This window comes from Salmo trutta, unplaced genomic scaffold, assembly GCF_901001165.1.
Source record: "Salmo trutta unplaced genomic scaffold, fSalTru1.1, whole genome shotgun sequence".
NCBI lineage: Eukaryota > Metazoa > Chordata > Actinopteri > Salmoniformes > Salmonidae > Salmo > Salmo trutta.
This window is the reverse complement of record NW_021822756.1, coordinates 48,145-74,883: the sequence shown is the minus strand read 5'-3', so window position 1 is coordinate 74,883 and position 26,739 is coordinate 48,145. Positions and strand designations below refer to the sequence as shown.

The following is a 26,739-nucleotide window of genomic DNA, read 5'->3' as shown; positions in this document are numbered from 1 at the left end:
AACAGCAGCGTGAGGAATTGACTCAGTGCAAAAAGACAACTAAAGCTTACTGCTAATTTATTTATTTTTGTTACAAGCCGTGTTTCGTTTAAAGCCTATTTATTTTTGTTACAAGCCGTGTTTCGTTAAAGCCTGTGTAAAGTCCATTTGTTTCAATGTACCAGTAGGCACCTGCGGCTTATAGACATGTGCGGCTTATTTATGTTCAAAATAATATATATTTTTTTTAATTCAGTGGGTGCGGCTTATATTCAGGTGCGCTTAATAGTCCGGAAATTACGATACTGTACGGTCGGAACTAGAAGCACAAGCATTTCATCTACACTCGCATTAACACCTGCTAACCATGTGACCAATAATAAATTTGATTTGATTTGACTAGGCTTTATGATTCTGATGAAAATACGCTCTTTCTATAGTAGGGATGGCGTTCTCCCCTTTGTCAACGTGGAAGGCCACCGACGTCAGGGGGGACGGGGGTCAGAGGTCAACAGTAACTCACGCGTCTATAGTAGGGACGGCGTTCTCCCCTTGTCCACGTGGACGTCAGGGGGGACGGGGGGCAAAGGTCAACAGTAACCCACGCGTCTATAGTAGGGACGGCGTAGCGTCCGGTGTTGGTTAACAGTAACCCACGCTTCTATAGTAGGGATGGCGTAGCGTCCGGTGCTGGTTAACAGTAACCAATGCGTCTATAGTAGGGACGGCGTAGCGTCCGGTGTTGGTTAACAGTAACTCACGGGTCTATAGTAGGGACGGCGTTCTCCCCTTGTCCACGTGGACGTCAGGGGGGACGGGGGGCAAAGGTCAACAGTAACTCACGCGTCTATAGTAGGGACGGCGTTCTCCCCTTGTCCACGTGGACGTCAGGGGGGACGGGGGGCAAAGGTCAACAGTAACCCACGCGTCTATAGTAGGGACGGCGTAGCGTCCGGTGTTGGTTAACAGTAACCCACGCGTCTATAGTAGGGACGGCGTAGCGTCCGGTGTTGGTTAACAGTAACTCACGCGTCTATAGTAGGGACGGCGTAGCGTCCGGTGCTGGTTAACAGTAACTCACGCGTCTATAGTAGGGACGGCGTAGCGTCCGGTGTTGGTTAACAGTAACTCACGCGTCTATAGTAGGGACGGCGTAGCGTCCGGTGCTGGTTAACAGTAACCCACGCGTCTATAGTAGGGACGGCGTAGCGTCCGGTGTTGGTTAACAGTAACTCACGCGTCTATAGTAGGGACGGCGTAGCGTCCAGTGTTGGTTAACGTGGACGTCAGGGGGGACGGGGGTCAGGGGTCAACAGTAACTCACGCGTCTATAGTAGGGACGGCGTAGCGTCCGGTGTTGGTCAACATGGCTCCTTTTATCGACGGGTCGTCCACCTCCTTCATGAAGGAGCGGGGGATTCCGGTGCTCTTCTTGATCCTCTGGGGCGGCTCAAACCCTTTCTCCTTCTGACACACACACACACACACACACACACACACACACACACACTTACTTACTTACTGGGTTGCTCTGGATAACGATAACACACACACTGGGTTGCCCTGGACAACGATAACACACACTGGGTTGCTATGGACAACGATAACACACACAAACCAAGGAAGTGCTGTGTTACCCCGTTGGTAGGACAGTTCCTGATGTGGTGTCCGTTCTTCCCACAGCGATAACAGGTGTAGTTGGCTGGAGGGGGACCCGTCAACTTCTTCACATAACTAATAGAACAAACACAACATTAACACAACATTAACACAACATTAACACAACATTAACACAACATTAACACAACATTAACACAATATTAACACAACATTAACACAACATTAATACAACATTAAAGATTAGAGGATAGAGCTGCTGTTACATCCTGGTACTCACTGGTGGTCGGACTGGGTGGTAATACTCACTGTATGGGGTCGTACTCGTGGTTGGACTGGGTGGTAATACTCACTGTATGGGGTCGTACTCGCGGTAATACTCACTGTATGGGGTCGTACTCGTGGTAATACTCACTGTATGGGGTCGTACTCGTGGTCGGACTGGGTGGTAATACTCACTGTATGGGGTCGTACTCGCGGTAATACTCACTGTATGGGGTCGTACTCGTGGTAATACTCACTGTATGGGGTCGTACTCGTGGTTGGACTGGGTGGTAATACTCACTGTATGGGGTCGTACTCGTGGTAATACTCACTGTATGGGGTCGTACTCGGGGTAATACTCACTGTATGGGGTCGTACTCGTGGTAATACTCACTGTATGGGGTCGTACTCGTGGTAATACTCACTGTATGGGGTCGTACTCGTGGTTGGACTGTGACATCATGGCTCTGATCTTGTCCTCCTCCGAGGCGTTGGCCTCCGCCAGGTTCGCCGTCTGTTTCCAGGAAATGATGTCAGCAGGATATACGACACCGTTAGATAGAGACCAGGGGGTGGAAATGGGGTCAGCAGGATATACGACACAGTTAGATAGAGACCAGGGGGTGGAAATGGGGTCAGCAGGATATACGACACAGTTAGATAGAGACCAGGGATGGTGGAAATGGGGTCAGCAGGATATACGACACAGTTAGAGACCAGGGGGTGGAAATGGGGTCAGCAGGATATACGACACAGTTAGATAGAGACCAGGGGGTGGAAATGGGGTCAGCAGGATATACGACACAGTTAGATAGAGACCAGGGGGTGGAAATGGGGTCAGCAGGATATACGACACAGTTAGATAGAGACCAGGGATGGTGGAAATGGGGTCAGCAGGATATACGACACAGTTAGATAGAGACCAGGGGGGGGAAATGGGGTCAGCAGGATATACGACACAGTTAGATAGAGACCAGGGGGTGGAAATGGGGTCAGCAGGATATACGACACCGTTAGATAGAGACCAGGGGGTGGAAATGGGGTCAGCAGGATATACGACACAGTTAGATAGAGACCAGGGGGTGGAAATGGGGTCAGCAGGATATACGACACCGTTAGATAGAGACCAGGGATGGTGGAAATGGGGTCAGCAGGATATACGACACCGTTAGATAGAGACCAGGGAGGGGAAATGGGGTCAGCAGGATATACGACACCGTTAGATAGAGACCAGGGATGGTGGAAATGGGGTCAGCAGGATATACGACACAGTTAGATAGAGACCAGGGGGGGGAAATGGGGTCAGCAGGATATACGACACAGTTAGATAGAGACCAGGGATGGTGGAAATGGGGTCAGCAGGATATACGACACCGTTAGATAGAGACCAGGGGGTGGAAATGGGGTCAGCAGGATATACGACACCGTTAGATAGAGACCAGGGATGAAGGAAATGGGGTCAGCAGGATATACGACACCGTTAGATAGAGACCAGGGATGGAAATGGGGTCAGCAGGATATACGACACCGTTAGATAGAGACCAGGGGGTGGAAATGGGGTCAGCAGGATATACGACACAGTTAGATAGAGACCAGGGATGGTGGAAATGGGGTCAGCACTGTACTCTATACCACTTTATATAATGTTTACATCCCCTACATTACTCATCTCATATGTATATACTGTACTCTATACCACTTTATATAATGTTTACATCCCCTACATTACTCATCTCATATGTATATACTGTACTCTATACCATCTACTGCATCTTGTCTATGCCGTTCGGCCATCGCTCATCCATATATTTATATGTACATATTCTTATTCATTCCTTTAAACTTGTGTGTATAAGGTAGTTGTTGTGAAATTGTTATATTATATTACTTGTTAGATATTACTGCACGGTCGGAACTAGAAGCACAAGCATTTCACTGCACTCGCATTAACACCTGCTAACCATGTGACCAATAACAAATTAGATTTGATGCCCTGGGGCCGTGTTCAGCAGGGAACAACATCAGATAGAAATGTATAAAACAGACATGTTTCTCTGACACGTAGAACAAGAAGTCTTCAATAGCAGCTCTATCCATTGTATTTCTATCTGCAACACTGACTACGCTGCATCCTGCTAAACACAGCCTGTATCCTGTAAAGAGGTAGCCGCTGCATCCTGCTAAACACAGCCTGTATCCTGTAAAGAGGTAGCTGCTGCTGCAGCATCCTGCTAAACACAGCCTGTATCCTGTAAAGAGGTAGCTGCTGCTGCAGCAACCTGCTAAACACAGCCAGTATCCTGTAAAGAGGTAGCTGCTGCTGCAGCATCCTGCTAAACACAGCCTGTATCCTGTAAAGAGGTAGCTGCTGCAGCAGCATCCTGCTAAACACAGCCTGTATCCTGTAAAGAGGTAGCTGCTGCTGCAGCAGCATCCTGCTAAACACAGCCTGTATCCTGTAAAGAGGTAGCTGCTGCAGCATCCTGCTAAACACAGCCTGTACCCTGTAAAGATGAAGCTGCTGCAGCACCCTGCTAAACACAGCCAGTATCCTGTAAAGAGGTAGCTGCTGCTGCAGCATGCTGCTAAACACAGCCTGTATCCTGTAAAGAGGTAGCTGCTGCTGCAGCATCCTGCTAAACACAGCCTGTATCCTGTAAAGAGGTAGCTGCTGCAGCAGCATCCTGCTAAACACAGCCTGTATCCTGTAAAGAGGTAGCTGCTGCAGCATCCTGCTAAACACAGCCTGTACCCTGTAAAGATGAAGCTGCTGCAGCATCCTGCTAAACACAGCCTGTATCCTGTAAAGAGGTAGCTGCTGCTGCAGCATCCTGCTAAACACAGCCTGTATCCTGTAAAGAGGTAGCTGCTGCTGCTGCAGCAGCATCCTGCTCAACACAGCCTGTATCCTGTAAAGAGGTAGCTGCTGCAGCACCCTGCTAAACACAGCCTGTATCCTGCACAGAGGTAGCTGCTGCAGCAGCATCCTGCTAAACACAGCCTGTATCCTGTAAAGAGGTAGCTGCTGCATCAGCATCCTGCTAAACACAGCCTGTATCCTGTAAAGAAGTAGCTGCTGCAGCAGCATCCTGCGTCTGGGACTCCAGACAGGACCGACCAGACAGGACTCCTGTGTGGTGCTGGTCAATGGGAGGCCTTACAGGAACATCCAAACCCAGATACAACCAGCCAAATGCATGAGAACAAGTCTGAGTGTCTAGTGATTGGTGCCAGCCTCACTACGTTAGGTGGAATAGAACATGTTTAAGGTTGGTAAGTAGCTATCGGCTGTGTTGCTCATCTAAAGCTCTTGGAAATTATCTTTCCCATAAAGGACACACACACAACAACAAAAACCCCAAGGCTTCTAGATATTGGCGAATGCCGCGAGCAAAAACCACAAGTTATCAGTCTCCAGGAAGTGGGAGACGACAGGAGTACGGGGAAGGGAGAAAGCGGTCTAAGGCACTGCATCTCAGTGCTAGAGGCGTCACTACAGACACCCTGGTTCGAATCCAGGCTGTCTCACACAAACGGCCGTGATTGGGAGTCCCATAGGGCGGCGCACAACTGGCCCAGCGTCGTCCGGGATTGGCAGGTGTAGGCCGTCATTGTAAATTAGAATTTGATATTAACTGGACTTAAGTATATAGACAGGGGAGGGGAGAAAGTCAACTAGTATATAGACAGGGGAGGGGAGAGGAGGGGAGGGGAGAGGGGAGGGGAGAAAGTCAACTAGTATATAGACAGGGGAGGGGAGGGGAGAAAGTCAACTAGTATATAGACAGGGGAGGGGAGGGGAGAAAGTCAACTAGTATATAGACAGGGGAGAAAGTCAACTAGTATATAGACAGGGGAGGGGAGGGGAGAAAGTCAACTAGTATATAGACAGGGGAGGGGAGGGGAGAAAGTCAACTAGTATATAGACAGTGGAGGGGAGGGGAGAAAGTCAACTAGTATATAGACTGGGGAGGGGAGGGGAGGGGAGAGGAGAAAGTCAACTAGTATATAGACTGGGGAGGGGAGGGGAGAGGAGAAAGTCAACTAGTATATAGACAGGGGAGGGGAGGGGAGAAAGTCAACTAGTATATAGACAGGGAGGGGAGGGGAGAAAGTCAACTAGTATATAGACAGGGGAGGGGAGGGGAGAAAGTCAACTAGTATATAGACAGGGGAGGGGAGAAAGTCAACTAGTATATAGACAGGGGAGGGGAGAAAGTCAACTAGTATATAGACAGGGGAGGGGAGAAAGTCAACTAGTATATAGACAGGGGAGGGGAGAAAGTCAACTAGTATATAGACTGGGGAGGGGAGGGGAGAGGAGAAAGTCAACTAGTATATAGACAGGGGAGGGGAGGGGAGAGGAGAAAGTCAACTAGTATATAGACAGGGGAGGGGAGGGGAGAGGAGAAAGTCAACTAGTATATAGACAGGGGAGGGGAGGGGAGAAAGTCAACTAGTATATAGACAGGGGAGGGGAGGAAGTCAACTAGTATATAGACAGGGGAGGGGAGAAAGTCAACTAGTATATAGACAGGGGAGGGGAGAAAGTCAACTAGTATATAGACAGGGGAGGGGAGAAAGTCAACTAGTATATAGACAGGGGAGGGAGAAAGTCAACTAGTATATAGACAGGGGAGGGGAGAAAGTCAACTAGTATATAGACAGGGGAGGGGAGAAAGTCAACTAGTATATAGACAGGGGAGGGAGGGGAGAAAGTCAACTAGTATATAGACTGGGGAGGGGAGGGGAGGGGAGAGGAGAAAGTCAACTAGTATATAGACAGGGGAGGGGAGGGGAGAGGAGAAAGTCAACTAGTATATAGACAGGGGAGGGGAGGGGAGGGGAGAGGGGAGGGGAGAGGAGAAAGTCAACTAGTATATAGACAGGGGAGGGGAGGGGAGGGGAGAGGAGAAAGTCAACTAGTATATAGACAGGGGAGGGGAGGGGAGAGGAGAAAGTCAACTAGTATATAGACAGGGGAGGGGAGGGGAGAAAGTCAACTAGTATATAGACAGGGGAGGGGAGGGGAGAAAGTCAACTAGTATATAGACTGGGGAGGGGAGGGGAGAAAGTCAACTAGTATATAGACAGGGGAGGGGAGGGGAGAAAGTCAACTAGTATATAGACTGGGGAGGGGAGGGGAGAAAGTCAACTAGTATATAGACAGGGGAGGGGAGAGGAGAAAGTCAACTAGTATATAGACAGGGGAGGGGAGGGGAGAGGAGAAAGTCAACTAGTATATAGACAGGGGAGGGGAGGGGAGAAAGTCAACTAGTATATAGACAGGGGAGGGGAGGGGAGAAAGTCAACTAGTATATAGACAGGGGAGGGGAGGGGAGAAAGTCAACTAGTATATAGACAGGGGAGGGGAGGGGAGAAAGTCAACTAGTATATAGACAGGGAAGGGGAGGGGAGAAAGTCAACTAGTATATAGACAGGGGGAGGGGAGGGGAGAAAGTCAACTAGTATATAGACTGGGGAGGGGAGAAAGTCAACTAGTATATAGACAGGGGAGGGGAGGGGAGAGGAGAAAGTCAACTAGTATATAGACTGGGGAGGGGAGGGGAGAGGAGAAAGTCAACTAGTATATAGACAGGGGAGGGGAGGGGAGAGGAGAAAGTCAACTAGTATATAGACAGGGGAGGGGAGGGGAGGGGAGAAAGTCAACTAGTATATAGACTGGGGAGGGGAGGGGAGAGGAGAAAGTCAACTAGTATATAGACAGGGGAGGGGAGGGGAGAGGAGAAAGTCAACTAGTATATAGACAGGGGAGGGGAGGGGAGAAAGTCAACTAGTATATAGACAGGGGAGGGGAGGGGAGGGGAGAAAGTCAACTAGTATATAGACAGGGGAGGGGAGGGGAGGGGGAGAAAGTCAACTAGTATATAGACAGGGGAGGGGAGGGGAGAAAGTCAACTAGTATATAGACAGGGGAGGGGAGAAAGTCAACTAGTATATAGACAGGGGAGGGGAGAAAGTCAACTAGTATATAGACAGGGGAGGGGAGAAAGTCAACTAGTATATAGACAGGGGAGGGGAGAAAGTCAACTAGTATATAGACAGGGGAGGGGAGAAAGTCAACTAGTATATAGACAGGGGAGGGGAGAAAGTCAACTAGTATATAGACAGGGGAGGGGAGGGGAGAGGAGAAAGTCAACTAGTATATAGACAGGGGAGGGGAGGGGAGGGGAGGGGAGAGGGGAGGGGAGAGGAGAAAGTCAACTAGTATATAGACAGGGGAGGGGAGGGGAGAGGAGAAAGTCAACTAGTATATAGACAGGGGAGGGGAGGGGAGAGGAGAAAGTCAACTAGTATATAGACAGGGGAGGGGAGGGGAGAAAGTCAACTAGTATATAGACAGGGGAGGGGAGGGGAGAAAGTCAACTAGTATATAGACAGGGAGGGGAGGGGAAGAAAGTCAACTAGTATATAGACAGGGGAGGGGAGGGGGAAAGTCAACTAGTATATAGACAGGGGAGGGGAGGGGAGAAAGTCAACTAGTATATAGGACAGGGGAGGGGAGAAAGTCAACTAGTATATAGAAGGGGAGGGGAGGGGAGAAAGTCAACTAGTATATAGACAGGAGGGGAGGGGAGAAAGTCAACTAGTATATAGACAGGGGAGGGGAGGGGAGGGGAGAAAGTCAACTAGTATATAGACAGGGGAGGGGAGAAAGTCAACTAGTATATAGACAGGGGAGGGGAGAAAGTCGACTAGTATATAGACAGGGGAGAGGAGGGGAGAAAGTCAACTAGTATATAGACAGGGGAGAGGAGGGGAGAAAGTCAACTAGTATATAGACAGGGGAGGGGAGAGGAGAAAGTCCTGAGAGTCAGTCTGTGCCTAACCCGGTCAGTCAGTCAGTCTGTGCCTAACCCAGTCAGTCAGTCAGTGTCTAACCCGGTCCGTCAGTCAGTCAGTCAGTCAGTGTCTAACCCGGTCCGTCAGTCAGTCAGTCAGTCAGTGTCTAACCCGGTCAGCCAGTCAGTCAGTCAGTGTCTAACCCGGTCAGCCAGCCAGTCAGTCAGTGTCTAACCCGGTCAGTCAGTCAGTCAGTCAGTCAGTGTCTAACCCGGTCAGTCAGTCAGTCAGTCAGTCAGTGTCTAACCCGGTCAGCCAGTCAGTCAGTCAGTCAGTGTCTAACCCGGTCAGCCAGTCAGTCAGTCAGTGTCTAACCCGGTCAGCCAGTCAGCCAGTCAGTGTCTAACCCGGTCAGCCAGTCAGTCAGTGTCTAACCCGGTCAGCCAGTCAGTCAGTGTCTAACCCGGTCAGCCAGTCAGTCAGTGTCTAACCCGGTCAGTCAGTCAGTCAGTCAGTCAGTGTCTAACCCGGTCAGCCAGTCAGCCAGTCAGTGTCTAACCCGGTCAGCCAGCCAGTCAGTGTCTAACCCGGTCAGTCAGTCAGCCAGTCAGTGTCTAACCCGGTCAGCCAGCCAGCCAGTGTCTAACCCGGTCAGCCAGTCAGCCAGTGTCTAACCCGGTCAGCCAGTCAGCCAGTGTCTAACCCGGTCAGCCAGTCAGCCAGTGTCTAACCCGGTCAGCCAGTCAGTCAGTGTCTAACCCGGTCAGCCAGTCAGTCAGTGTCTAACCCAGTCAGCCAGTCAGTCAGTGTCTAACCCAGTCAGCCAGTCAGTCAGTGTCTAACCCAGTCAGCCAGTCAGTCAGTGTCTAACCCAGTCAGCCAGTCAGTCAGTGTCTAACCCAGTCAGCCAGTCAGTCAGTGTCTAACCCAGTCAGCCAGTCAGTCAGTGTCTAACCCAGTCAGCCAGTCAGTCAGTGTCTAACCCAGTCAGCCAGTCAGTCAGTGTCTAACCCAGTCAGCCAGTCAGTCAGTGTCTAACCCAGTCAGCCAGTCAGTCAGTGTCTAACCCAGTCAGCCAGTCAGTCAGTGTCTAACCCAGTCAGCCAGTCAGTCAGTGTCTAACCCAGCCAGCCAGTCTGTCAGTGTCTAACCCAGCCAGCCAGTCCGTGTCTAACCCAGTCAGCCAGTCCGTGTCTAACCCAGCCAGCCAGTCCGTGTCTAACCCAGCCAGCCAGTCCGTGTCTAACCCAGCAGCCAGTCCGTGTCTAACCCAGCCAGCCAGTCCGTGTCTAACCCAGCCAGCCAGTCCGTGTCTAACCCAGCCAGCCAGTCCGTGTCTAACCCAGCCAGCCAGTCCGTGTCTAACCCAGCCAGCCAGTCCGTGTCTAACCCAGCCAGCCAGTCTGTGCCTAACCCAGCCAGCCAGTCTGTGTCTAACCCAGTCAGCCAGTCTGTGCCTAACCCAGTCAGCCAGTCTGTGCCTAACCCAATCAGCCAGTCTGTGTCCTAACCAGTCAGCCGTCTGTGTCTAACCCAGTCAGTCTGTGTCTAACCCAGTCAGCCAGTCTGTGTCTAACCTAGTCAGCCAGTCTGTGTCTAACCTAGTCAGCCAGTCTGTGTCTAACCTAGTCAGCCAGTCTGTGTCTAACCCAGTCAGCCAGTCTGTGTCTAACCCAGTCAGCCAGTCTGTGTCTAACCCAGTCAGCCAGTCTGTGTCTAACCCAGTCAGCCAGTCTGTGTCTAACCCAGTCAGCCAGTCTGTGTCTAACCCAGTCCAGTCTGTGTCTAACCAGTCAGTCTGTGTCTAACCCAGTCAGGTCTGTTCTAACCCAGTCAGGTCTGTGCCTAACCCAGTCAGTCTGTGCCTAACCCAGTCAGTCTGTGTCTAACCAGTCCGTCTGTGTCCTAACCAGTCAGTCTGGGTCTAACCTCGTCAGCCAGTCTGTGTCTAACCTAGTCGCCAGTCTGTGTCTAACCTAGTCAGCCAGTCTGTGTCTAACCTAGTCAGCCAGTCTGTGTCTACCTAGTCAGCAGTCTGTGGTCTAACCTAGTCAGCCAGTCTGTGTCTAACCTAGTCAGCCAGTCTGTGTCTAACCTAGTCAGCCAGTCTGTGTCTAACCTAGTCAGCCAGTCTGTGTCTAACCCAGTCAGCCAGTCTGTGTCTAACCCAGTCAGCCAGTCTGTGTCTAACCCAGTCAGCCAGTCTGTGTCTAACCCAGTCAGCCAGTCTGTGTCTAACCCAGTCAGCCAGTCTGTGTCTAACCCAGTCAGCCAGTCTGTGTCTAACCCAGTCAGCCAGTGTCTAACCCAGTCAGTCTGTGTCTAACCAGTCAGTCTGTGTCTAACCCAGTCAGTCTGTGTCTAACCCAGTCAGTCTGTGTCTAACCCAGTCAGTCTGTGTCTAACCCAGTCAGTCTGTGTCTAACCCAGTCAGTCTGTGTCTAACCCAGTCAGCCAGTCTGTGTCTAACCAGCAGTCAGTCTGTGTCTAACCCAGCCAGCCAGTCTGTGTCTAACCAGCCAGCCAGTCTGTGTCTAACCCAGTCCAGCCAGGTCTGTGTCTAACCCAGTCAGCCAGTCTGTGTCTAACCCAGTCAGCCAGTCTGTGTCTAACCCAGTCAGCCAGTCTGTGTCTACCAGTCAGCCAGTCGTGTCTAACCCTAGTTCAGCAGTCTGTCTAACCAGTCAGCCAGTCTGTGTCTAACCCTAGTCAGCCAGTCTGTGTCTAACCCAGTCAGCCAGTCTGTGTCTAACCCAGTCAGCCAGTCTGTGTCTAACCCAGTCAGCCAGTCTGTGTCTAACCCAGTCAGCCAGTCTGTGTCTAACCCAGTCAGCCAGTCTGTGTCTAACCCAGTCAGCCAGTCTGTGTCTAACCCAGTCAGCCAGTCTGTGTCTAACCCAGTCAGCCAGTCTGTGTCTAACCCAGTCAGTATGTGTCTAACCCAGTCAGTCTGTGTCTAACCCAGTCAGTCTGTGTCTAACCCAGTCAGTCTGTGTCTAACCCAGTCAGTCTGTGTCTAACCCAGTCAGTCTGTGTCTAACCCAGTCAGTCTGTGTCTAACCCAGTCAGTCTGTGTCTAACCCAGTCAGTCTGTGTCTAACCCAGTCAGTCTGTGTCTAACCTAGTCAGTCTGTGTCTAACCCAGCCAGCCAGTCTGTGTCTAACCCAGCCAGCCAGTCTGTGTCTAACCCAGTCAGCCAGTCTGTGTCTAACCCAGTCAGCCAGTCTGTGTCTAACCTAGTCAGTCTGTGTCTAACCCAGTCAGCCAGTCTGTGTCTAACCCAGTCAGCCAGTCTGTGTCTAACCCAGTCAGCCAGTCTGTGTCTAACCCAGTCAGCCAGTCTGTGTCTAACCCAGTCAGCCAGTCTGTGTCTAACCCAGTCAGCCAGTCTGTGTCTAACCCAGTCAGCCAGTCTGTGTCTAACCCAGTCAGCCAGTCTGTGTCTAACCCAGTCAGCCAGTCTGTGTCTAACCCAGTCAGCCAGTCTGTGTCTAACCCAGTCAGCCAGTCTGTGTCTAACCCAGTCAGCCAGTCTGTGTCTAACCCAGTCAGCCAGTCTGTGTCTAACCCAGTCAGCCAGTCTGTGTCTAACCCAGTCAGCCAGTCTGTGTCTAACCCAGTCAGTCTGTGTCTAACCCAGTCAGTCTGTGTCTAACCCAGCCAGTCTGTGTCTAACCCAGTCAGTCTGTGTCTAACCCAGTCAGTCTGTGTCTAACCTAGTCAGTCTGTGTCTAACCTAGTCAGTCTGTGTCTAACCCAGTCAGTCTGTGTCTAACCCAGTCAGCCAGTGTCTAACCCAGTCAGCCAGTCTGTGTCTAACCCAGTCAGCCAGTCTGTATCTAACCTAGTCAGTCTGTATCTAACCTAGTCAGTCTGAATACACATTTTGCTTTTAGCAACTTATTACTTTACTAAAAAATACTTTACTAAAAAGGACAGGAAGTGACTTTACTAAAAAAGGACAGGAAGTGTAAATACACGGGGGGGTGAGAGAAAATAAAAACAGATTTTCCTTCAAGAATAGATGAGTAGTACACATAAATGGTCAGGGGTCTACGAGACGTTTGCCAAGTTTTATTGATAAAAAAATAAATAAAAAAAGTCAAAAAAACATTCATCCTCCACATTCCAGCTACCCAATCATCAAAACAGAATCATTTTAATAGCTCACTGTCATACAGCCTTTAACACCGTTAAAAAGTAGTAATGTTGTTTTCTGATTTGACGTCAGAGAGAGAGAGATTATTATTTATATATATATATATATATATTATAGATTATTATTATTATATATATATATATATATAAACACATTACAGCAACAGTACCGTTCCATCACAACATCAAAAAGGGTTCAAACAAGAAGCAGGTCAGTGGTTCATTCCACACTGTAGGTCTCCGCCTTACCTCAGCAACTATATATTTAAAGGATAAAACAAATATATTCGAGGATAAATTACATCTGCTAAATGAGATATATATATATATACACACACACACACACACACACACACATATAAGTAAATCTCTTCAAAAACACAGTGCGGTGACCAAGCATGGTGCAGTAGAGAGGATTTGTCAAGTTTAAAATGTTAAAAGTTGTTTACATGGCTTCAATAAGTTTGAAATCAAGATTTATAAACAGGTATTGTTTTTAAATTAGTGTCCTACGGGGGTGAAAGGTCATGGATGAGCAAAAAAATAATAATTAAAAACAGTCGAGTCTTCATTTTGAGAGAGAAAAAAAAAATGCTGTGAAAACTTCGTTCTTCAGGAATGTAACTGTGCTCCGGATACGTGCGTGTGCTCGTGTGTGTGTGTGTTCGTGTGTTCGTGTGTGTGTTCGTGTGTGTGTTCGTGTGTGTGTGTTCGTGTGTGTACCGTACGAGTGTGTGTGTACGAGGCGAGTGTAAGCAGCAGCAAGCGTACATCCCCCCCCTTTCAGACTAAAAGACAGAACAGAGACGTCTCTTTACATGACCAGGGACAACAAAACATCACATTAATATCACAACAACAATCAAGATCATTATAAAACCAGCAATGAAATGTTTTAAAATTAAGTTAACATCGTCTTTTATAAATATTACTGTATATTTGTATATATAATGTATATATATTACATTATAAAAATTACTGTATATTTGTATATTATTACATTATAAAAATTACTGTATATTTGTATATATATAATGTATATATATATATATATATATATATATATATATATATATATATATATATATATATATATATATATATATATATATATATATATATATATATATTACATTATAAATATTACTGTATATTTGTATATATTACATAAATATTACTGTATATTTGTATATATATTACATTATAAATATTACTGTATATTTGTATATATATATTACATTATAAATATTACTGTATATTTGTATATATATATATATATATATATATATATATATTACATTATAAATATTACTGTATATTTGTATATATATATTACATAAATATTACTGTATATTTGTGTATATATATATATATATATATATATGTATATATATATATTACATTATAAATATTACTGTATGAATGACTAATATCCTGTTACATAAATAAAAAAAAACATAATTTAACCCCATTTAAACACAGAAGGATGACATCTCTACATCTCCAATAAAACCAACCAACCAAGTCAGTCAATGTAACAGGAGGGGAGAGGAGAGGAGGGGAGAAGAGAGGAGGAGAGAGGAGGAGAGAGGAGAGAGGAGAGGAGAATATATAGTATACCTTTGAGAGTTGGGCCAGTGATATAGATGCAGCATGATCATCAATCTGTTTGAATTAGAGACAAAAATCAGATTACTGCTCCGTCTCACACACACACACACACACACACACACACACACACACACACACTCTGTAGAGTAACACATGAGCTAGATATCTACTGTCAAAAGAGTGTTGATGGTATAAAAACATTTAAAAAAGTTATAAAAACTCTGGAACAGACTGCCAGCTCAAACCTAGTGGTTAGAGTGGAGGGACGGCAGGTAGACTAGTGGTTAGAGTGGAGGGGGGGCAGGTAGCCTAGTGGTTAGAGTGGAGGGGCAGCAGGTAGCCTAGTGGTTAGAGTGGAGGGACGGCAGGTAGCCTAGTGGTTAGAGTGGAGGGGGGGCAGGTAGCCTAGTGGTTAGAGTGGAGGAACGGCAGGTAGTCTAGTGGTTAGAGTGGAGGGACGGCAGGTAGCCTAGTGGTTAGAGTGGAGGGACGGCAGGTAGCCTAGTGGTTAGAGTGGAGGGGGGGGGCAGGTAGCCTAGTGGTTAGAGTGGAGGGACGGCAGGTAGCCTAGCGGTTAGAGTGGAGGGGCGGCAGGTAGTCTAGCGGTTAGAGTGGAGGGGCGGCAGGTAGCCTAGTGGTTAGAGTGGAGGGACGGCAGGTAGCCTAGTGGTTAGAGTGGAGGGACGGCAGGTAGCCTAGTGGTTAGAGTGGAGGGACGGCAGGTAGCCTAGTGGTTAGAGTGGAGGGACGGCAGGTAGCCTAGTGGTTAGAGTGGAGGGACGGCAGGTAGCCTAGTGGTTAGAGTGGAGGGGGGCAGGTAGCCTAGTGGTTAGAGTGGAGGGGGGCAGGTAGCCTAGTGGTTAGAGTGGAGGGACGGCAGGTAGCCTAGTGGTTAGAGTGGAGGGACGGCAGGTAGCCTAGTGGTTAGAGTGGAGGGGCGGCAGGTAGCCTAGTGGTTAGAGTGGAGGGACGGCAGGTAGCCTAGTGGTTAGAGTGGAGGGACGGCAGGTAGCCTAGTGGTTAGAGTGGAGGGGGGCAGGTAGCCTAGTGGTTAGAGTGGAGGGGGGCAGGTAGCCTAGTGGTTAGAGTGGAGGAACGGCAGGTAGTCTAGTGGTTAGAGTGGAGGGGCGGCAGGTAGCCTAGTGGTTAGAGTGGATGGAGGGCAGGTAGCCTAGTGGTTAGAGTGGATGGGGGCAGGTAGCCTAGTGGTTAGAGTGGATGGGGGCAGGTAGCCTAGTGGTTAGAGTGGAGGGGCGGCAGGTAGCCTAGTGGTTAGAGTGGAGGGGGCAGGTAGCCTAGTGGTTAGAGTGGAGGGACGGCAGGTAGCCTAGTGGTTAGAGTGGAGGGGCGGCAGGTAGCCTAGTGGTTAGAGTGGAGGGGCGGCAGGTAGCCTAGTGGTTAGAGTGGAGGGGCGGCAGGTAGCCTAGTGGTTAGAGTGGAGGGACGGCAGGTAGCCTAGTGGTTAGAGTGGAGGGACGGCAGGTAGCCTAGTGGTTAGAGTGGAGGGACGGCAGGTAGCCTAGTGGTTAGAGGGGGGGGGCAGGTAGCCTAGTGGTTAGAGTGGAGGGACGGCAGGTAGCCTAGTGGTTAGAGTGGAGGGACGGCAGGTAGCCTAGTGGTTAGAGGGGGGGGGCAGGTAGCCTAGTGGTTAGAGTGGAGGGACGGCAGGTAGCCTAGTGGTTAGAGTGGAGGGACGGCACGTAGCCTAGTGGTTAGAGTGGAGGGGCGGCAGGTAGCCTAGTGGTTAGAGTGGGGGGACGGCAGGTAGCCTAGTGGTTAGAGTGGAGGGACGGCAGGTAGCCTAGTGGTTAGAGTGGAGGGGCGGCAGGTAGCCTAGTGGTTAGAGTGGAGGGGCGGCAGGTAGCCTAGTGGTTAGAGTGGAGGGGCGGCAGGTAGCCTAGTGGTTAGAGTGGAGGGGCGGCAGGTAGCCTAGTGGTTAGAGTGGAGGGGCGGCAGGTAGCCTAGTGGTTAGAGTGGAGGGGCGGCAGGTAGCCTAGTGGTTAGAGTGGAGGGGCGGCAGGTAACCTAGTGGTTAGAGTGGAGGGGCGGCAGGTAGCCTAGTGGTTAGAGTGGAGGCAGGTAGCCTAGTGGTTAGAGTGGAGGGACGGCAGGTAGCCTAGTGGTTAGAGTGGAGGGGCGGCAGGTAGCCTAATGGTTAGAGTGGAGGGGCGGCAGGTAGCCTAGTGGTTAGAGTGGAGGGGCGGCAGGTAGCCTAGTGGTTAGAGTGGAGGGACGGCAGGTAGCCTAGTGGTTAGAGTGGAGGGACGGCAGGTAGTCTAGTGGTTAGAGTGGAGGGGCGGCAGGTAGCCTAGTGGTCAGAGTGGAGGGGCGGCAGATAGCCTAGTGCTTAGAGTGGAGGGACGGCAGGGTAACCTAGTGGTTAGAGTGGAGGGGCGGCAGGTAGTCTAGTGGTTAGAGTGGAGGGGCGGCAGGTAGCCTAGTGGTTAGAGTGGAGGGACGGCAGGTAGCCTAGTGGTTAGAGTGGAGGGACGGCAGGTAGCCTAGTGGTTAGAGTGGAGGGACGGCAGGTAGCCTAGTGGTTAGAGTGGAGGGACGGCAGCTAGCCTAGTGGTTAGAGTGGAGGGGGGCAGGTAGCCTAGTGGTTAGAGTGGAGGGGGGCAGGTAGCCTAGTGGTTAGAGTGGAGGGGGGCAGGTAGCCTAGTGGTTAGAGTGGAGGGACGGCAGGTAGCCTAGTGGTTAGAGTGGAGGGACGGCAGGTAGCCTAGTGGTTAGAGTGGAGGGGCGGCAGGTAGCCTAGTGGTTAGAGTGGAGGGACGGCAGGTAGCCTAGTGGTTAGAGTGGAGGGACGGCAGGTAGCCTAGTGGTTAGAGTGGAGGGGGGCAGGTAGCCTAGTGGTTAGAGTGGAGGGGGGCAGGTAGCCTAGTGGTTAGAGTGGAGGAAAGGCAGGTAGTCTAGTGGTTAGAGTGGAGGGGCGGCAGGTAGCCTAGTGGTTAGAGTGGATGGAGGGCAGGTAGCCTAGTGGTTAGAGTGGAGGGGGGCAGGTAGCCTAGTGGTTAGAGTAGAGGGGCGGCAGGTAGCCTAGTGGTTAGAGTGGAGGGGGGCAGGTAGCCTAGTGGTTAGAGTGGAGGGGGGCAGGTAGCCTAGTGGTTAGAGTGGAGGGGCGGCAGGTAGCCTAGTGGTTAGAGTGGAGGGGCGGCAGGTAGCCTAGTGGTTAGAGTGGAGGGACGGCAGGTAGCCTAGTGGTTAGAGTGGAGGGACGGCAGGTAGCCTAGTGGTTAGAGTGGAGGGGCGGCAGGTAGCCTAGTGGTTAGAGTGGAGGGGCGGCAGGTAGCCTAGTGGTTAGAGTGGAGGGACGGCAGGTAGCCTAGTGGTTAGAGGGGGGGGGCAGGTAGCCTAGTGGTTAGAGTGGAGGGACGGCAGGTAGCCTAGTGGTTAGAGGGGGGGGGCAGGTAGCCTAGTGGTTAGAGTGGAGGGACGGCAGGTAGCCTAGTGGTTAGAGTGGAGGGGCGGCAGGTAGCCTAGTGGTTAGAGTGGGGGGACGGCAGGTAGCCTAGTGGTTAGAGTGGAGGGACGGCAGGTAGCCTAGTGGTTAGAGTGGAGGGGCGGCAGGTAGCCTAGTGGTTAGAGTGGAGGGGCGGCAGGTAGCCTAGTGGTTAGAGTGGAGGGGCGGCAGGTAGCCTAGTGGTTAGAGTGGAGGGGCGGCAGGTAGCCTAGTGGTTAGAGTGGAGGGGGGCAGGTAGCCTAGTGGTTAGAGTGGAGGGGGGCAGGTAGCCTAGTGGTTAGAGTGGAGGGGCGGCAGGTAGCCTAGTGGTTAGAGTGGAGGGACGGCAGGTAGCCTAGTGGTTAGAGTGGAGGGACGGCAGGTAGCCTAGTGGTTAGAGTGGAGGGGCGGCAGGTAGCCTAGTGGTTAGAGTGGAGGGGCGGCAGGTAGCCTAGTGGTTAGAATGGAGGGACGGCAGGTAGCCTAGTGGTTAGAGGGGGGGGCAGGTAGCCTAGTGGTTAGAGTGGAGGGACGGCAGGTAGCCTAGTGGTTAGAGGGGGGGGGCAGGTAGCCTAGTGGTTAGAGTGGAGGGACGGCAGGTAGCCTAGTGGTTAGAGTGGAGGGACGGCACGTAGCCTAGTGGTTAGAGTGGAGGGGCGGCAGGTAGCCTAGTGGTTAGAGTGGGGGGACGGCAGGTAGCCTAGTGGTTAGAGTGGAGGGACGGCAGGTAGCCTAGTGGTTAGAGTGGAGGGGCGGCAGGTAGCCTAGTGGTTAGAGTGGAGGGGCGGCAGGTAGCCTAGTGGTTAGAGTGGAGGGACGGCAGGTAGCCTAGTGGTTAGAGTGGAGGGACGGCAGGTAGCCTAGTGGTTAGAGTGGAGGGACGGCAGGTAGCCTAGTGGTTAGAGTGGAGGGACGGCAGGTAGCCTAGTGGTTAGAGTGGAGGGGGGCAGGTAGCCTAGTGGTTAGAGTGGAGGGGGGCAGGTAGCCTAGTGGTTAGAGTGGAGGGACGGCAGGTAGCCTAGTGGTTAGAGTGGAGGGACGGCAGGTAGCCTAGTGGTTAGAGTGGGGGGGCGGCAGGTAGCCTAGTGGTTAGAGTGGAGGGACGGCAGGTAGCCTAGTGGTTAGAGTGGAGGGACGGCAGGTAGCCTAGTGGTTAGAGTGGAGGGGGGCAGGTAGCCTAGTGGTTAGAGTGGAGGGGGGCAGGTAGCCTAGTGGTTAGAGTGGAGGAACGGCAGGTAGTCTAGTGGTTAGAGTGGAGGGGCGGCAGGTAGCCTAGTGGTTAGAGTGGATGGAGGGCAGTTAGCCTAGTGGTTAGAGTGGAGGGGGGCAGGTAGCCTAGTGGTTAGAGTGGAGGGGCGGCAGGTAGCCTAGTGGTTAGAGTGGAGGGGGGCAGGTAGCCTAGTGGTTAGAGTGGAGGGGGGCAGGTAGCCTAGTGGTTAGAGTGGAGGGGCGGCAGGTAGCCTAGTGGTTAGAGTGGAGGGACGGCAGGTAGCCTAGTGGTTAGAGTGGAGGGCCGGCAGGTAGCCTAGTGGTTAGAGTGGAGGGGCGGCAGGTAGCCTAGTGGTTAGAGTGGAGGGGCGGCAGGTAGCCTAGTGGTTAGAATGGAGGGACGGCAGGTAGCCTAGTGGTTAGAGGGGGGGGCAGGTAGCCTAGTGGTTAGAGTGGAGGGACGGCAGGTAGCCTAGTGGTTAGAGGGGGGGGGCAGGTAGCCTAGTGGTTAGAGTGGAGGGACGGCAGGTAGCCTAGTGGTTAGAGTGGAGGGACGGCACGTAGCCTAGTGGTTAGAGTGGAGGGGCGGCAGGTAGCCTAGTGGTTAGAGTGGGGGGACGGCAGGTAGCCTAGTGGTTAGAGTGGAGGGACGGCAGGTAGCCTAGTGGTTAGAGTGGAGGGGCGGCAGGTAGCCTAGTGGTTAGAGTGGAGGGGCGGCAGGTAGTCTAGTGGTTAGAGTGGAGGGACGGCAGGTAGCCTAGTGGTTGGAGTGGAGGGGCGGCAGGTAGCCTAGTGGTTAGAGTGGAGGGGCGGCAGGTAGCCTAGTGGTTAGAGTGGAGGGGCGGCAGGTAACCTAGTGGTTAGAGTGGAGGGGCGGCAGGTAGCCTAGTGGTTAGAGTGGAGGCAGGTAGCCTAGTGGTTAGAGTGGAGGGACGGCAGGTAGCCTAGTGGTTAGAGTGGAGGGGCGGCAGGTAGCCTAATGGTTAGAGTGGAGGGGCGGCAGGTAGCCTAGTGGTTAGAGTGGAGGGGCGGCAGGTAGCCTAGTGGTTAGAGTGGGGGGACGGCAGGTAGCCTAGTGGTTAGAGTGGGGGGACGGCAGGTAGCCTAGTGGTTAGAGTGGAGGGGAGGCAGGTAGCCTAGTGGTTAGAGTGGAGGGGCGGCAGGTAGCCTAGTGGTTAGAGGGGGGGGCAGGTAGCCTAGTGGTTAGAGTGGAGGGACGGCAGGTAGCCTAGTGGTTAGAGGGGGGGGGCAGGTAGCCTAGTGGTTAGAGTGGAGGGACGGCAGGTAGCCTAGTGGTTAGAGTGGAGGGACGGCACGTAGCCTAGTGGTTAGAGTGGAGGGGCGGCAGGTAGCCTAGTGGTTAGAGTGGGGGGACGGCAGGTAGCCTAGTGGTTAGAGTGGAGGGACGGCAGGTAGCCTAGTGGTTAGAGTGGAGGGGCGGCAGGTAGCCTAGTGGTTAGAGTGGAGGGGCGGCAGGTAGCCTAGTGGTTAGAGTGGAGGGACGGCAGGTAGCCTAGTGGTTAGAGTGGAGGGACGGCAGGTAGCCTAGTGGTTAGAGTGGAGGGACGGCAGGTAGCCTAGTGGTTAGAGTGGAGGGACGGCAGGTAGCCTAGTGGTTAGAGTGGAGGGGGGCAGGTAGCCTAGTGGTTAGAGTGGAGGGGGGCAGGTAGCCTAGTGGTTAGAGTGGAGGGACGGCAGGTAGCCTAGTGGTTAGAGTGGAGGGACGGCAGGTAGCCTAGTGGTTAGAGTGGGGGGGCGGCAGGTAGCCTAGTGGTTAGAGTGGAGGGACGGCAGGTAGCCTAGTGGTTAGAGTGGAGGGACGGCAGGTAGCCTAGTGGTTAGAGTGGAGGGGGGCAGGTAGCCTAGTGGTTAGAGTGGAGGGACGGCAGGTAGCCTAGTGGTTAGAGTGGAGGGGGGCAGGTAGCCTAGTGGTTAGAGTGGAGGGGGGCAGGTAGCCTAGTGGTTAGAGTGGAGGGACGGCAGGTAGCCTAGTGGTTAGAGTGGAGGGACGGCAGGTAGCCTAGTGGTTAGAGTGGGGGGGCGGCAGGTAGCCTAGTGGTTAGAGTGGAGGGACGGCAGGTAGCCTAGTGGTTAGAGTGGAGGGGGGCAGGTAGCCTAGTGGTTAGAGTGGAGGGGGGCAGGTAGCCTAGTGGTTAGAGTGGAGGAACGGCAGGTAGTCTAGTGGTTAGAGTGGAGGGGCGGCAGGTAGCCTAGTGGTTAGAGTGGATGGAGGGCAGTTAGCCTAGTGGTTAGAGTGGAGGGGGGCAGGTAGCCTAGTGGTTAGAGTGGAGGGGCGGCAGGTAGCCTAGTGGTTAGAGTGGAGGGGGGCAGGTAGCCTAGTGGTTAGAGTGGAGGGGGGCAGGTAGCCTAGTGGTTAGAGTGGAGGGGCGGCAGGTAGCCTAGTGGTTAGAGTGGAGGGACGGCAGGTAGCCTAGTGGTTAGAGTGGAGGGCCGGCAGGTAGCCTAGTGGTTAGAGTGGAGGGGCGGCAGGTAGCCTAGTGGTCAGAGTGGAGGGGCGGCAGGTAGCCTAGTGGTTAGAATGGAGGGACGGCAGGTAGCCTAGTGGTTAGAGGGGGGGGCAGGTAGCCTAGTGGTTAGAGTGGAGGGACGGCAGGTAGCCTAGTGGTTAGAGGGGGGGGGCAGGTAGCCTAGTGGTTAGAGTGGAGGGACGGCAGGTAGCCTAGTGGTTAGAGTGGAGGGACGGCACGTAGCCTAGTGGTTAGAGTGGAGGGGCGGCAGGTAGCCTAGTGGTTAGAGTGGGGGGACGGCAGGTAGCCTAGTGGTTAGAGTGGAGGGACGGCAGGTAGCCTAGTGGTTAGAGTGGAGGGGCGGCAGGTAGCCTAGTGGTTAGAGTGGAGGGGCGGCAGGTAGTCTAGTGGTTAGAGTGGAGGGACGGCAGGTAGCCTAGTGGTTAGAGTGGAGGGGCGGCAGGTAGCCTAGTGGTTAGAGTGGAGGGGCGGCAGGTAGCCTAGTGGTTAGAGTGGAGGGGCGGCAGGTAGCCTAGTGGTTAGAGTGGAGGGGCGGCAGGTAACCTAGTGGTTAGAGTGGAGGGGCGGCAGGTAGCCTAGTGGTTAGAGTGGAGGCAGGTAGCCTAGTGGTTAGAGTGGAGGGACGGCAGGTAGCCTAGTGGTTAGAGTGGAGGGGCGGCAGGTAGCCTAATGGTTAGAGTGGAGGGGCGGCAGGTAGCCTAGTGGTTAGAGGGGAGGCAGGTAGCCTAGTGGTTAGAGTGGAGGGGCGGCAGGTAGCCTAGTGGTTAGAGTGGAGGGGCGGCAGGTAGCCTAGTGGTTAGAGTGGGGGGACGGCAGGTAGCCTAGTGGTTAGAGTGGAGGGGAGGCAGGTAGCCTAGTGGTTAGAGTGGAGGGGCGGCAGGTAGCCTAGTGGTTAGAGTGGAGGGGAGGCAGGTAGCCTAGTGGTTAGAGTGGAGGGGCGGCAGGTAGCCTAGTGGTTAGAGTGGAGGGGCGGCAGGTAGCCTAGTGGTTAGAGTGGAGGGGCGGCAGGTAGCCTAGTGGTTAGAGTGGAGGGGCGGCAGGTAGCCTAGTGGTTAGAGTGGAGGGGCGGCAGGTAGCCTAGTGGTTAGAGTGGAGGGGCGGCAGGTAGCCTAGTGGTTAGAGTGGAGGGGAGGCAGGTAGCCTAGTGGTTAGAGTGGAGGGGCGGCAGGTAGCCTAGTGGTTAGAGTGGAGGGGCGGCAGGTAGCCTAGTGGTTAGAGTGGAGGGGCGGCAGGTTAGCCTAGTGGTTAGAGTGGAGGGGCGGCAGGTAGCCTAGTGGTTAGAGTGGAGGGGCGGCAGGTAACCTAGTGGTTAGAGTGGAGGGGCGGCAGGTAGCCTAGTGGTTAGAGTGGAGGGACGGCAGGTAGCCTAGTGGTTAGAGTGGAGGGACGGCAGGTAGCCTAGTGGTTAGAGTGGAGGGACGGCAGGTAGCCTAGTGGTTAGAGTGGAGGGACGGCAGGTAGCCTAATGGTTAGAGTGGAGGGGAGGCAGGTAGCCTAGTGGTTAGAGTGGAGGGACGGCAGGTAGCCTAGTGGTTCGAGTGGAGGGGTGGCAGGTAGCCTAGTGGTTAGAGTGGAGGGTCGGCAGGTAGCCTAGTGGTTAGAGTGGAGGGGCGGCAGGTAACCTAGTGGTTAGAGCGTTGGACTAGTAACCGAAAGGTTGCTAGATCGAATCCCCAAGCTGACAAGGTATAAATCTGTCATTCTGCCCCCTGAACAAGGCAGTTAACCCACTGTTCCCCGGTAGGCCGTCATTGAAAATAAGAATTTGTTCTTAACTGACTTGCCTCGTTAACTAAAAGGTTCAATTAAAAAAATGAAAGATCTAGCTTGTGTAGGTGTTAGCACACATGCTAACATCCTGTGTGACTTGCTTTGTGAGAAGTGTGAGGGGGGAAATGGGTACACGTGCAGTGGTGTGTGTGAGAGAGAGAGAGAGGTGGGAGTGTGTGTGTGTGTGTGAGAGAGAGAGGTGGGAGTGTGTGTGTGTGTGTGTGTGTGTGTGTGTGTGTTACATACTGCTTTGGAGGATCCAACGGGGTAGTTCTGAACAGGGAGGTTGTGTTCTGAAGAACGATCACTGGAACAGAGAGACAGAGAGGAACAGAGAGACAGACAGAGAGAGAGACAGACAGACAGAGAGAGAGACAGACAGAGAGACAGAGACAGAGAGAGAGAGACAGAGAGACAGAGAGAGACAGAGAGAGACAGAGAGACAGAGAGACAGAGAGACAGAGAGACAGAGAGACAGAGAGACAGAGAGAGACAGAGAGAGACAGAGAGAGACAGAGAGAGACAGAGAGAGACAGAGAGAGACAGAGAGAGACAGAGAGAGAGAGAGAGAGAGAGAGAGTTAAATTCATGTTTGTCATTGAGACGCTCTTCTCCAGACAGACACTTCCAAGTTTAAATATTCAGTCTAGAAAAAAAAAAAAAAGACAGGATTCAGAACTTGTTTGAGCCTGAAATCCCACAACGACACGTCGGAAACCATTAGGCTGACGTGTGTGTGTGTGTGTGTGTGTTACAAACACCACGTCTGATAACGGTTAGGCCGTGTGTCTCAGTTATGACCTAGAAATCTAAAGCAGAGTAATATTCTACAGTCCCTGAGATGTCAGTCCATCTGTCTGTTTCAATCCCAGGACCTTCGATGGGCAGTTTGGTGGTGAGAGTCAAGGTTAAGTTCCTACAGTCCTGTTTCCCCTCAGACCAGACCAGACCTGTCACTACAGTCCTGTTTCCCCCCAGACCAGACCTGTCACTACAGTCCTGTTTCCCCTCAGACCAGACCAGACCTGTCTCTACAGTCCTGTTTCCCCTCAGACCAGACCAGACCTGTCACTACAGTCCCGTTTCCCCTCAGACCAGACCAGACCTGTCACTACAGTCCCGTTTCCCCTCAGACCAGACCAGACCTGTCACTACAGTCCCGTTTCCCCTCAGACCAGACCAGACCTGTCACTACAGTCCCGTTTCCCCTCAGACCAGACCAGACCTGTCACTACAGTCCCGTTTCCCCTCAGACCAGACCAGACCTGTCACTACAGTCCTTTTTCCCCTCAGACCAGACCAGACCAGACCTGTCACTACAGTCCTGTTTCCCCTCAGACCAGACCAGACCTGTCACTACAGTCCTGTTTCCCCTCAGACCAGACCAGACCTGTCACTACAGTCCTGTTTCCCCTCAGACCAGACCAGACCTGTCACTACAGTCCTGTTCCCCTCAGACCAGACCAGACCTGTCACTACAGTCCTGTTTACCCCTCAGACCAGACCAGACCTGTCACTACAGTCCTGTTTCCCCTCAGACCAGACCAGACCTGTCACTACAGTCCTGTTTCCCCTCAGACCAGACCAGGACCTGTCACTACAGTCCTGTTCCCCTCGAGACCAGACCTGTCCACTACAGTCCTGTTTCCCCTCAGACCAGACCAGACCTGTCACTACAGTCCCTGTTTCCCCTCAGACCAGACCAGACCTGCACTACAGTCCTGTTCTCTCCCCTCAGACCAGACCAGACCAGACCTGTCACTACAGTCCTGTTTCCCCTCAGACCAGACCAGACCTGTCACTACAGTCCTGTTTCCCCTCAGACCAGACCTGTCACTACAGTCCTGTTTCCCCTCAGACCAGACCTGTCACTACAGTCCTGTTTCCCCTCAGACCAACCTGTCACTACAGTCCTGTTCCCCTCAGACCAGACCTGTCACTACAGTCCTGTTTCCCCTCAGACCAGACCAGACCAGACCTGTCACTACAGTCCTGTTTCCCCTCAGACCAGACCTGTCACTACAGTCCTGTTTCCCCTCAGACCAGACCTGTCACTACAGTCCTGTTTCCCCTCAGACCAGACCTGTCACTACAGTCCTGTTTCCCCTCAGACCAGACCTGTCACTACAGTCCTGTTTCCCCTCAGACCAGACCTGTCACTACAGTCCTGTTTCCCCTCAGACCAGACCTGTCACTACAGTCCTGTTTCCCCTCAGACCAGACCAGACCAGACCTGGCACCACACCTGTTTCCCCTCAGACCAGACCTGTCACTACAGTCCTGTTTCCCCTCAGACCAGACCTGTCACTACAGTCCCGTTTCCCCTCAGACCAGACCAGACCTGTCACTACAGTCCCATTTCCCCTCAGACCAGACCAGACCTGTCACTACAGTCCTGTTTCCCCTCAGACCAGACCAGACCTGTCACTACAGTCCTGTTTCCCCTCAGACCAGACCTGTCACTACAGTCCTGTTTCCCCTCAGACCAGACCTGTCACTACAGTCCTGTTTCCCTCAGACCAGACCTGTCACTACAGTCCTGTTTCCCCTCAGACCAGACCTGTCTCTACAGTCCTGTTTCCCCTCAGACCAGACCAGACCTGTCACTACAGTCCTGTTTCCCCTCAGACCAGACCAGACCTGTCACTACAGTCCTGTTTCCCCTCAGACCAGACCAGACCTGTCACTACAGTCCTGTTACCCCTCAGACCAGACCAGACCTGTCACTACAGTCCTGTTTCCCCTCAGACCAGACCTGTCACTACAGTCCTGTTTCCCCTCAGACCAGACCTGTCACTACAGTCCTGTCACTACAGTCCTGTTTCCCCTCAGACCAGACCTGTCACTACAGTCCTGTTTCCCCTCAGACCAGACCAGACCTGTCACTACAGTCCTGTTTCCCCTCAGACCAGACCAGACCTGTCACTACAGTCCCGTTTCCCCTCAGACCAGACCAGACCTGTCACTACAGTCCATTTTCCCCTCAGACCAGACCAGACCAGTCACTACAGTCCTGTTTCCCCTCAGACCAGACCTGTCTCTACAGTCCTGTTTCCCCTCAGACCAGACCAGACCTGTCTCTACAGTCCTGTTTCCCCTCAGACCAGACCAGACCTGTCACTACAGTCCTGTTTCCCCTCAGACCAGACCTGTCACTACAGTCCTGTTTCCCCTCAGACCAGACCTGTCACTACAGTCCTGTTTCCCCTCAGACCAGACCTGTCACTACAGTCCTGTTTCCCCTCAGACCAGACCTGTCTCTACAGTCCTGTTTCCCCTCAGACCAGACCTGTCACTACAGTCCTGTTTCCCCTCAGACCAGACCTGTCACTACAGTCCTGTTTCCCCTCAGACCAGACCTGTCACTACAGTCCTGTTTCCCCTCAGACCAGACC

The 26,739-nt window shown here is 52.5% G+C and overlaps 1 protein-coding gene across 1 annotated transcript in view; it reads right to left on the bottom strand.

Moving 5' to 3' along the window:
• The window catches only part of LOC115184200 (E3 ubiquitin-protein ligase RBBP6), a 62,583-nt gene that overhangs the window by 24,135 nt on the left and 11,709 nt on the right, over window positions 1-26,739 (bottom strand). Inside the window, exons 3-7 of the mRNA XM_029745221.1 lie at window positions 23,591-23,651; window positions 14,444-14,488; window positions 2,286-2,374; window positions 1,617-1,713; window positions 1,304-1,446 (exon numbers count right to left, since the gene is read on the bottom strand). Coding sequence (XP_029601081.1) covers window positions 1,304-1,446; window positions 1,617-1,713; window positions 2,286-2,374; window positions 14,444-14,488; window positions 23,591-23,651 — 435 coding nt within the window. The remainder of the gene's footprint in view (window positions 1-1,303; window positions 1,447-1,616; window positions 1,714-2,285; window positions 2,375-14,443; window positions 14,489-23,590; window positions 23,652-26,739) is intronic.